Source organism: Buteo buteo, chromosome 11, assembly GCF_964188355.1.
Source record: "Buteo buteo chromosome 11, bButBut1.hap1.1, whole genome shotgun sequence".
Taxonomy (NCBI): domain Eukaryota; kingdom Metazoa; phylum Chordata; class Aves; order Accipitriformes; family Accipitridae; genus Buteo; species Buteo buteo.
The window spans coordinates 28946070-28958256 of NC_134181.1; the positions used below are offsets into that span (position 1 = coordinate 28946070).

The 12187-nt window shown below is 40.6% G+C and overlaps 1 protein-coding gene across 4 annotated transcripts in view; it reads right to left on the reverse strand.

Annotated features, from left to right (window-relative positions):
- KIAA1671 (KIAA1671 ortholog) overlaps nucleotides 1–12187 on the reverse strand; it is an 87040-nt gene that overhangs the window by 22057 nt on the left and 52796 nt on the right. The window contains exon 1 of one of the 4 annotated variants that reach the window (XM_075041142.1): nucleotides 6601–7110. The exons of the other annotated variants lie outside the window; for them this stretch is intronic. Within the exon in view, the coding sequence (XP_074897243.1) occupies nucleotides 6601–6885 (285 nt within the window). The 5' untranslated portion in view covers nucleotides 6886–7110. Of the gene's footprint in view, nucleotides 1–6600; nucleotides 7111–12187 lie in introns of those variants that run through there. 4 annotated transcript variants of the gene reach the window in all.

Genomic DNA, 12187 nt, shown 5'->3' on the forward strand with positions numbered 1-12187 from the left:
GCTGAGTGAGCCATGACAGTGCTTCCTCTGAGAAGTGGGAAAGTAGAAAACCAAAGCAGACTAGAGGAGATAGTTGGAAACATTTTTAAAATCCCTCCTATATCAACGTATTAAATTTTCTTTTCAGCCTTAGGCAGTCAAGCTAAAAAGAAATTAAACCCCAAGAAACCAAACAAAGTAGGATCAGAGCCAAAGGCATGCCAGCCTGTCCATCAGGACCATTTTGAGCAGAATAGTGCTGTCCTACCTCAGAGACTGAGGAATTCACTCTCTCCCAGAGGGCATATGCAGCTCTCATCAGCATTAATGAAAGTTGGCACTAAGAGTTGAACAGGATCCCTCATCTTCAATGTTGCAAAAGACACAAGCCAGAACAAGACAATTTTATTCTGTTATGCTAGGAAGTGAATATATTTGCTTTTTTTGAAAAGCTATATACTTGAAATCAACACCTCCTACTTGAAATACTTTATTTCACAGCTCTTCTGCCCAGTTAATGTTTTTCCACATAAGACACAAGTTAAACTTCAAACAAACATTCCTGGGGAAAAGTACTCTTTAGTTTAAAGTCTAGATTTAAAGATGTATAGAAAGTGATAGGATTTCTTGACAACAAGTGAATAACAAACACACAGACTTTGGAAACTGTGCATTGCTTGTTTAAACAAAAATCTCAGACAACTTAGAAGATGTTTTAGAAGAGAGCGGTCAAAATACACACACACACACACACACACACACAAACTAATGAAACACCACTAGTATTTCCTGAAACTATCACAATGTTACAAAATTTCAGTAAAATGGATTGCCACTGTTAACAGTTGTGTTCAGTGAAGGTTTTGTTTAAACATAAATTTCTTTCCCTCTGAAAATTCCTATCACTTAGTGCTTTAGAAAAAAACCAAACAAAAACACACAAAAAACCAAGCAAGCAAGGTGAATGAGCACAAAGTGACCAGATCTAAATATATTTGTTCTTTTCTTCTGCTTTAAGAACATGGTAAAAATCAACTCCTTGCAGCCAGCCTAAGTAAAATCACAGAGTAAAGTCATCTAAGTGATTATTCCTGTCAAAATAACAAGGGAACAACAAAAGCAGTCTACTAAATACCCATCACTAGAGTTTCATGGCCCAGATTTATGCTGCCAGCTATGTTCATGGCCTGTTAAACCAAAGAAAAGTTATTAAGAATGAAAAAGCATGAACTGTTTCAGCATTGGCCCTTGTATCTTCGTTAATTAAACTGAACAGCTTCACTCCTCTCCCCCACCCTGAAACAAGACAAACAACCCATTTTTAAAAGCGGGCTTTCTGTAAACATGCTTCACGCCACCATAACAGGTCTCTGGAAATTTAAAGATAAAATTCCATTCACTGACGGTACAAAACAAATATTTTTGAGAGCAATTCATTGTGCTTTCGGTAAATATTAGAGCAAAATAGTTCAGCAACTATTTGTTGTAGGTTCTGTATCAAAATAGCCAAGCTCTGAATAAAACTGCCAACTTGTATTAATTTCTTTTTACAGTTTGTTGAAGGATGCTCACCATCAAGGACAATTATTTGCAGACAGACCTTGGGTAAAATCAAAACAGATCGTACCAATCAATGCTCTTTTAAAAGCAGAGATACAATCTCAGGCAATGTGCAGGTGAATGGCATATGTATAATTCAAACCAGGTTTTAACAGCGCTCCTCTTGATCCCTCACCTGCTCTTCAGTGCCAGAGACAGATCCTACTCAAATGGAAAAAGTCATAGCCCACCAACTTTTCCAAGAAACAAGCTGACCGCCCAGGCTTATATTGGCTTAAAAAGAAACATCTGTGAAGATTAAAAAAAAAAAACCAAGATGGGAATTTCAACCTCTAGCAGAGAGGATGATAGTGAAAGGAATGCAGGATGCAACAAAAACCCTCTGAAGGACTAAGCACCCTCCCAGCACATCTGGGACTCGTGCAGTCAAACAAAACACTCAATTTCCATCTTTGTTTTGGAACTAAATTAAAACTGAATCCAAACGAAGTAACTGATGCTGTCAGATCAAGCTTGAATGAAAAAAGACCATTTTCATCAACTGACCATTACAGCAGAAAGCAAAACACAATTAAATGCAGCCACAGAATTAATCATTTCTGGTTTATTTCAAAATCTTCTCCCAAAGAATCTGAAACACCTCTGAGGTTTTCCACAGCTTTGTTGTTCATGCTAGCAGTCTGGAGGGTAGTTAAACATCTTACAAAGAAACAAAATGCCACACTTCTTTAGCGGTGTAAGGGGATAGCTAAGGAACTAAGGGTATTAAACACCCACCCTGTTTTTATTGTATGGCGAGAAACTTAAGAGATCTAGAACTAATGGCATTGGCCATGAAACCAGATATCATACCTATAATAGAAACAAATTATATTACCATGATATTACCATGATTAAAACAGAGGCAATGTTTAATGAAAGTATGTCTGCTCCTATTACAACAAAGACACTAAGCTGATGATGCAAGATGAAAAATGGAAAAAAGCCTCAAATAAAAATGTCTGGGAGAAAAATCAGCTTCCATTTAAAAGGTTTCACTATAAAGTTATAACTTCTGCGAGCTCAACTACAGATTCCCAGATCTGATATTTATATGCCAGAATAATGATGCAATTAAAATTGGTCCTGTGTCGTTATGTGCAGACAGTTTCCAGTACACGTGACCTGCAATAGCAAGGCCCAGACATCCTTGGGTTCAGCAACCAGTAAGTTTCTTCAGCCCATGGTGACACCTTTTTTCCTTAAATTAGAGAACACTGTATTACATCTATTTGTAGAAAATAATCTCAGACCAGTTGCATTCAGTTTCAGCGGAAACAAAAAGGACAGATAACTAGCTTTGAAGATAGGGCTATATGAACAGACTACGACAAGGTGAAAGAGAGGAAGGAAAAGCTTGCTGGGAAACAGCAATCAATGAGAAAAACAGTGTGCTCAGGGGTTTGTGCTATGAATGAACACAGGACAATTGACAGAGTATTCCGTTTCAACGAGAAATTAATAGGAGTACTACAGGGAAAAATAATAATTAAAAAGAAAAAAAAATTATCTTTTTCCAAACAGTTGCTGTTGAATATACCAGAAAAGCTATTTAAAATAAAAACTCTTCCTGCACTCTTGTTTATGATTTGCAGATTTGCATATATTAAATCCTGATTGATCAGCTGCTGCTTTGAGAACCACAAGATAAATTAGTTTTAGCTCTCAGGTTCATTTTATCCCTTGATTGTCCTAGCTTTTAAGCAATTCCTAAAAACATGGCTGTACTTTCTCTAGATTCAGAATCAGATTGCCCTGTGTTAGACATTTATTTATCTAGGTGGAATTTAAGGCATATGGATTTAAATTTAAAAAAAAAAAAAAAAAGAAAAAGCAGAAGATAGAAGAGATTTTATAAGGCACAAATTAAATTCACAATGTCCTGTGTACAAAGTCTGGTTCCCCTATAAAAGCTAGAGGATTACATTTTAAAAAAGGTATATCCACCCAGCCTCCCTTCCTGAAGAATCTGCTGCAGAACCTCCTCTCTGCGGCGCTAGAGAGAAACACCGAGCATCAGAGACCGAGTTGGGTCAGCCCTACCAGACATTGAATAGGAAAACATGACAAGGTACGAACAGAAAAACAAAGCAAATATGCAATCCTTGAGCTGTTAAAGAGAAGTGTTTGAAAAGAAAATTATTTCCTCTCTCTTGCAGCCTGATTCCTACTTTTATGACCTCCCGCAAGGAAGTAACCAGTTACGTCAAATCCCTTTCACTCCAATCCTAAAGCTCCTCTGTAGTGGACAAAAATCTCGCTTACAACCCCTAAAAAAATGCAATATCCGTGAGTCCTTTCCCAGCTACATAGCCTGCAGTAATTCCCAGCTAAGATATGTTACTAATAAGGTGCCAGCCTGCTAGGTTTCCCCACATTTAAAAAAATTGAGAACTGCACCTATGTCAGACCTGTGGAACAGCCCCGAGTTTTCCCACTGTGGGATCCAGCAGACAGCATGCACAGCATCAGCCCTTTGCCATAAAAGCTGCTACAAACATAGGATTGCAACTTAATTAAGACAATTTGTGAGCCTAAGCATTTTTTTTAAAGTCACAGATATCCAAATAAATGGATGAATACTTTAAATACAATACTCTTCATTCTTCTAGAAGAAACCTGAAGCAGTGACAGGAGATCCATACAAACTGTAACCTATTATTTCCCTTGGTTATTTAATCTGAAAGTCCGCCAAAGTCATGAGAGGGGACAAACGGACAGCTGCATCGATGCAGCTGAATGCACTCTCACACCTCCACTATCTTCAAGCTCAGCAGCAAGTTTACGCACACTATTTTAAATTGACTTGAGTTTTGACAAGTTTCTTGGTCTTGTCCAATGCTAAGTTCTCAGCCAGCAGCCACCAGTGACAGCAGAGATGGGAGCTGAATGTGACCAGCCCTCGCTGTGTCAGGCACACAGCAGCAACTGGCTCACAAGCCAGCGAACCTGGCTGCTCCTTGTTTAAAAACCGCATTGCTGAACTATCAGCACCGAGTGACTATTCTACAGTACATCCCTAAAACAATAAAGAAGTCAGTTTGTTAGGAATTATGTGCTTTATGCTAATTCCATAGTTGTTCTGTAGAAAAATGTCAGTAGCTCCAAGGACTAAGTAAAACCAGGACCCTGTTCCAGCCAGATAAAAAAATAATAGCTCAAGGTCCGTGTTCACAAGTTGGTCCATGGAAGATGCAATGGCACAAACTACGAACTTTCACAAGCGCCAAGACCTGAAGTTTGAGCACAGGAGTTGAGCACAAGTTAAACCAAATTCATGCATAAAGCCAAGCACATGCAAAATTACTGCTGAAACAGAGGAACAGCAGCTCCAGTGGCTGTCACCAGTGAATTAAGTGACAAGGTCATCCCGTGTCTCACAATTTCTGCTCTGTAAGCAGTGTAGTGTAAGGAAAGTAGTACAGTTGTCCTCTGCAGGTTCCACATTTCCATTTTTCAGTCTTCACTTCTTTTAAACAAGTTTTTATTCAGATTATTCTAATAAATCTAAAATATCAGCTTAAAAAAGAAACCAACAAAACTTCACCATGCTAACATCGTAACAGTGGCTACCAAATATTTTCCTCTTCATTCTTTTGTGCTCACTTGACGATATTTTCTTTTCCAGTACAGCCAAACAGGAGATGAATAGCAAGCTAGGACAAAAATGCTATAACCATAACTGATAAAAAGTACTGGAAATAGCCCGTACACAAACACCACACCTGCCCAAGGAATGCAACTTTACCTTCAATCCTTCAGTGAACAAACCTCTGAGGCCACATCAGAACTTTATGTATTTATACTTTACAACAAATAACTATTTTATTTTTTTAAAAACAACAACCAACCAAACCAACTCAAAAAACAAAAACCCCAACATTTTAGCCACTTCAGAGAGCAAGCTGTTCAGGATTTACCCACATACTGGTTAAGGCTTTGGTCCCGATTCCGTGCAAGTCAATCACAGTACACCCACTTCCCATAGTTCAAATGTCAGTCTTAAATTATCAGCTTCAGGTACAACTCAAATCACCAGTTCAGGTTCCTCTCCATGAAACAGAATAGAAGAAACCGGATTCATTTACCTTTCAACACACTATAACCTAAAAACATTGCTGCTTTGCAGTATTTGTTGGAACTAGAAACAGGGGGTGTCGAATAATGGCTGCAAGGAGCATGTCAGACCCTGGCCCAGCTGCAAGAGCCTGCACCCCTTCCACCCGGGAAGGGGCTCCTCTTTACACAACCGGTGCTTCCTCCACCGCTTTGCCATGCCATTTAATGCAGACCATCCTTCCCGAAAATAACCCAGAGACTAGGAAAAGTATTTGATGGAAGAGGGAGGGGTGGGTGGCTCTGCGTGGCACCCAGTGTGCTGAACTGAGGGCTCTTCACCTTTCCTTCGCTCCCATGAAATTACACCCTGCCTCTGCCCCACTACAACCCTCACAAGTCACGCTGGTCATGTAACTATTTCATGACAAAGTAGCAATTATACTGAGGAAAAAACTCCTCTTTTTCAATAAAAGGAGAGAATAATGATAATTTACCATTGACTGCAGAGTGACAGCGCTTAACTATTTTTACAAATTTAGCTTCAGGCATTTTTTACTGAAAAATTACCAATATTGATGTACATTCAAAGTCATGCTGACCTGTGGCGTTGAAATGACCAACACAAGTGCAGTTTCAGACTTTTTTTTTTTCTAATTTTAGACAAATATTTGTCCTACCTTACTGTGTTGCTTTAAAAAAGCTCAACAACATTTTTCCCCACTTCCAAACCTTGATTAACTGTGTTTCCTGGCAAATGAAAATATCTACCCGTGCTGGAGAAAGAAATCAGCTAGGAGCAGACAGACAGACACACACCACTACCGGGAATTGTTTTGGGGGCTATTTTTACATTGAAAAGCAGACACGATAGAGGTTTCGTCATTGGATAAAATGCTGCAACAAAACCAAGTTTTTTGCATTGCATTATCTACCTCAAGAGTCTCAAAAAGGTGTATAGCTTACAAGCTCAGGTGGCTCTGAACTGGTCTGCCTCTTCCTCAAAGAGGAAAACCTCTGCTGACTCCGCACTGAAAACCTTCGGAAGGACTCTCTGCTCCGGGATGCAAAGTGCCTGAAGGAGGAGGTTCGCTTGAAGGGAGTCCTGCTTCCACCTTCCCCACTAGTCCGCTCATGAGCAACCGCAGTAGTGACTAAATTTAGTGCTTCCTGTAAGGATCTCCGCACTGTACCCATCCACTGGGTCATGTGAGTTTGTGCCACTGTCAGCTTGTCTCCAAGGTAATCCATTTTTCCAGCAGAAATGAGAAATCAATATTCAGCAGCAATTACTGTAAAATATATTCAACTTAACCCTGATTTTATTTTGCAAAAAAGATTCCACTTATAAATTATTTTCAGCTAAGGTAAAGAGCACTACACTAGATCAGCATATTCCTGTACTTAAAAGACATGTGAGGTTGGAGGCTGGTATTTGTCAAGTAGGAAAAAATAGAAGACTTTTCCTGCTTACAATCAGATTTCCAGAGTTCCATCAAAATATGTTTAATTCAGCCATGTTAAAGAGAGAAATCAAGGTTTAAATCCTAACAGTCATTTGAAATTAGTCCATTTACAAGCACAGAATTAGTCTCTTACTGTCTCATTTCAGAGCCAGAAAAGCAACTCCCTTTTTAAGCCAAGTTTTTTGTTTTGCTGTAAATATCAGAAGGATAAAAAAAATCGTATTCTTCTGGCTCGGCAGCTTTTCAGGTAACAGTACATTAAACAAAGTTCTGATGCTCCTATACAATCCATCTAGAAGCAAAACGATTAGATCTTCTGAACAATAAACCCAGATTATTTTCTTCCCAAAAAACTCCGCAGGAAGGCATCAGCATTGGCAGAATCCCCTCCTCACGGGTCTTCCCGTCTTCAGAACCATCCTCAAGATTTCCCCTTCCAGAAACGCAGCTCACAAGCTCACGAGGCACAGCGGAACTGAAGGGGAACCGTGTCAAGCCTGCTGCCTTCAAGACCGGACTTGCTGGCTGCTCAGAGCCTGCCAAAAGATCTTCTGAATGACATCAGCTTCCCTGCTTCAAGGGGGGCTTCATAACAGAGGAATGGAGCTGGGAATGGTAAACCGCTGTACCAGTCGCCAGCGGAGACTTTCCCCCTGCCTGTTACAGCCGCTGCACACGCCAGCTCCTCTCCTTACACAATCTGGAGACGCGCTCTGAAGAAGCTGCTGGCCATCACAGCTGCTCGCAAGCCCGTCTCCGTCTCACCAGCAAGGTCTGCCGTGCTCCGAGCGCTCCCTGAACGAGGCGCAAGAGGTTAGAGGCAGGCGAAAGCCGCCTCCGGTATCCCCTTCCCTCCTCTCTGTCCCTGCCTTGCCTCTGCTCCGGGGAGGAAACAATGAGCTAGGTGCAACAGCCGCAGAGGTCTGCCTAAGGAAGGATCTGGGCTGGGCTTTATTATAGTACAGGCAGGGTTGCCACGGCAACCGAGGGAACAGCATCTGCTTGCTGCCTAAGCAGGCAGGAGTCGCACAGATCTATTGGAATGATTCATAGTTTGCATATGTCACGTGTACTTACTGATTTTAACCCTTCCTTGGGGAAACAAGAGCAACAGCTCTGCCAGGGAATGTTTTACACGGACACCAAAAGGCTTCCTATTCGGTCGGGGCAGGTTAGGACAAACCCCGCACCCCATGCCTGTTCTTTGATGGTGTACTCGGGCATATAACTGTTTCATTAGGCGATCTACAAACTCAAACAAGGTACTTTCAAGTCAGTGACTATGATATCAGTGCAAGCTAATGATTAAGCCAGAAGCTCAAAACAAAGCTGAACAGGTCTGACCATTTGAAGCAGGGGGGGGGGTTTCCACTTTCATACACTGATAACTTTTGTAAGCAAGAGCTCACTGTCATTCCCCAGCTCTGCTCCCTCCCCAGCAGCTGGGAGACCACAGGGTCGGTACCGCCACTGCAAAGCCTGAAATGGGTGGGGGGTAACAGATAAACACAGGTACCACTGAGCAGTCCCATGTCACCGGCAACGCAATTTCTGGAAACAGCCCATTTGGGAGGGCAACAGAAATAAAAGCTAAGGTTCTAAATCAACAAACATAAGTAGGTGTCCAACGTCAAGACGTGACTAGTTCAGAACTGAGAGGAAAGAGATATACAGGTACGAAGGTAAGAAAGGCATGTTGAAAGCTGCTTGCCTTCTTGTTTGTTCAAGGGGGGGGGGGTGCTGTTGCTTAATTTGCCATACAAAGTACCATGGTCTTGCATCATCCTCTCCTCCTCTAAACCATTCAGGAAGAGATTTAATGGAATGAATAATTTCTAGATAATTTTATGAAATGATTCTCACAAAGTTTTATTATATCAGAAATGTTACTTACAAACACCCACACAGGCATAAGATGCTCTGAAGAAATGGGGTGTCTTGCCTTTTAAGCACTGTTTTTAAGAGTTGAACTCCACCAACCTGTAACTTATCTCCAAGAAAAATTTCGGTGACAAAATGTAGCATTCCGTATCCTATTCTTCATTTCTGAATACATTATATTTGTTTTGAACATTCCCAAATTAGCAGTCTAATAAAAATCCTCAGGGTTAAAAGGGAATCCAACCAACAGAGAAAAACCTTTTTTCCTCACAGTTCTTTTTGTACAGAAATGGAAAGAGATACTTTCATTAGATGCCCCAAGAGCTGGGTGTTTCTTAAACTTTTAAAGAAATAGAAAAAAAAATTCTATTCATTCTGACACAGTTATGGATAATGCTTCATGAACGATAGAGATCCTGCATCCAAGGTTGAAATTTAAGACTTACTACACATTTTTATGCTGTGTAATCTAAGCTCTATATTTCAAACATCCATGCATTTACAAGTGCAGCTCTGTGCTTGCGGATTCTTCACAAGGCACTTTGCTATTTTAGATGGTTTCAGGCTCTGACTGATTCAGTAGCCCCTCAAAACAGCAATCAGAGAGCTCTGGACTGTAGCTGCCATGCAAGTTAGTCAGCAGTCCCTTCACCTAGACAGGATGGGCAGAGCAAAACTCAAATTTAACCAGCCTTCTGGTATATCACCTGTCACAAAACGGGAGGAGATGCACAATCACATGCAACCCAAGATTCACAGAAGGTGGCTTTCTTACAGCTTGCTGCAAGAACTTCTCACACATGTATGTGACTTGAAGGATCTGAAAATTCACTAGAGAATATATTCCACTTTTTTATTAGACCTCCCCTGAAAAGAGTGAGATGTTATGCCCAATTTACCATTTTCATCCTTAGAAGATTGTAAAACTGCTGATTTGAATCTTTCTGCAATACTAAATTTAGTATCTTCTGGCTACCACATGAACATACTGCTAGGTATTTAAGTATACTCAGCATCTAAATTGTTGCTTAGATTTACACTTCGATTAATATCATGGCAAAACATTTTAGAAGATAATCAGATGCACTTTCACCATCAAATTCAAATGGTTGAAGATTTTTCCACCCTTTCAGCTGAAATGCAGTAAGTGACTACATGTTGTCCTGCTTGAGCTCCATACCAAAACTGGCCAAGTTCAGCAGCAGCTGCCAGGAGTCTTGACAGACTATGTGGTCAAACTTAGTTTCCTTAGAAAATCCCTAAAAATAACTGAGGTCTGAAAAAAATGAATTAATTGTTAAGAAAATTTGTAGGAATATTGCTTTAAAATGCATCTGCATAGCAATTACATAGAAGAAACGTCTTCAGAAATACCCCTCACTGGACACTCCAAGGACTGAATAGATTAGTTCACATTTTTTCATTTTCACCCCTCCCCATCAAAAGCATAACACGCTGACCTCTGCCTTGATCTGCGCAGAGTGTGTGTGTGAGGAGGGTTATTATCCTACTTTATTAAAATGGACTGCTTCTCTCTCTTCTATTCTGCTAAGTAAAATAATCCACCAAAAACTCAGAGGACCCTGTTACATCAGTCAACCAAAGCTGGAAAACACATGAAAAGTCTTTCTTTTAGAGTTTTCAAAAGCTGTAAGAAACTGAGTAGCAAATCATGTTTGGGGGCTTTTCTGATTCAAGTGAGATTTCACCTGTATGAAAAACATAAGCCACTATTAAAAATAATTTTGAAAGACATAAATGAACTTCACAATACATTAAGGACTACACTAGCCATAGAAGAGTACCGATTTCAAAGAGCACGCTGCCACAGACAAGATATCCTGCCTGTGGGCGTGCACACAACGGACTAAGAAAGCCTGGGCTCCCCAGGGAGCACACCAACTTGTTCTCTGTATTTCTTTTCTAAGGCTCCCCAGAATATCATGCTCTATAGCACTCCACACAAACTTCCCAGCTGGCAAAAGCTCACAACTGTATTTTAATTAAATAACAGCATGTGGGTTACACATGGGCTCTATTTACTTCTTTTCTAGTGAATTCATGTATCTTTTTATAACCATCAGCCTACAGAACATAGCTCAAACCATACAGATGTTCTATAATTGTCTCCCAGCCACGTCAGTCCAGCAGTCTTTCTGGCTGACTAAGGGTTTGTTTCTGAACAAGAACAGCACAAGATGATCTTCTGCCCTTGAAAAATACTAGTGATTATCTCACACTTCAGCCACCCTGGATCCGTCAAGGGTCTGCAGTTTTAGAAAACAGAGAACACACATTGCTAACCAGTACTGCATGACTAATTACCACAGTAACAAATGGGACCTCGTTATTCAAACATTGCTGGATACTTTTATTGTTAACATCTACTCCACCTACAACTCAAAAATACAATCCTGCACAAAGAAGTAACAATTCCTATTTTTTCCCCTTATTCAGTAGAAAACAAAATTTTATGGTTACATTATACTTTCCAAAAGCTTCTTTCAGCTCATTTTGAGCTTTACCTGTTCTCAAATACATATAATTATGCTAATGACTATATAGGATTGGAAAGTCAAATTAAAAACAGGCCTGCATGTAGCGCAGCACATAATACACACACCATGAGAGGCAGGTGGAACTTGCAGCACAGCCTCATAATGAGTGTGAGCCATTCAAGTCCACAGGGTCTTTAGCAATGGCTGAGTCCCACCACCACCACCACCTCCCTTCTGGCAGCACTAGCGTGCATGGAATTGGGGAAGCAATCCAGCTGAAGACCTATCCAAAGGATATTGGGGATTAGTTTTCACCTAGACTGGATCCCTGAATGATCCTTCATCAGCAAAGCAGATGTGACAGAGAAGGATGGGCAACATTAGTTTAAACTAACTGCAAAAACAAAGTCTCTGCTTTTCCCTTGTGGGACCCCCAGTCAGAAACCCATTCTCCTGATGCTTACCTGCCTCACACCCCATCGCTCCACTTGTTAGCAATTATTAATAATCTATGAATTTAAGTGTTTTCTGCAAGTCATCATTCCACATACAAACAAATATCATGACCAAGTACTTGCAAAGATCACGACAGTTGCAATTCCACCTCGGGCATCTTAGTCTGTCCATCTCAATTACGCTCAGTCTTCAGCAACCATTGAGGAGCAAAGCCTGCCCTTGTAAGGCTGTTCTGGTCTTGCATTCCACACT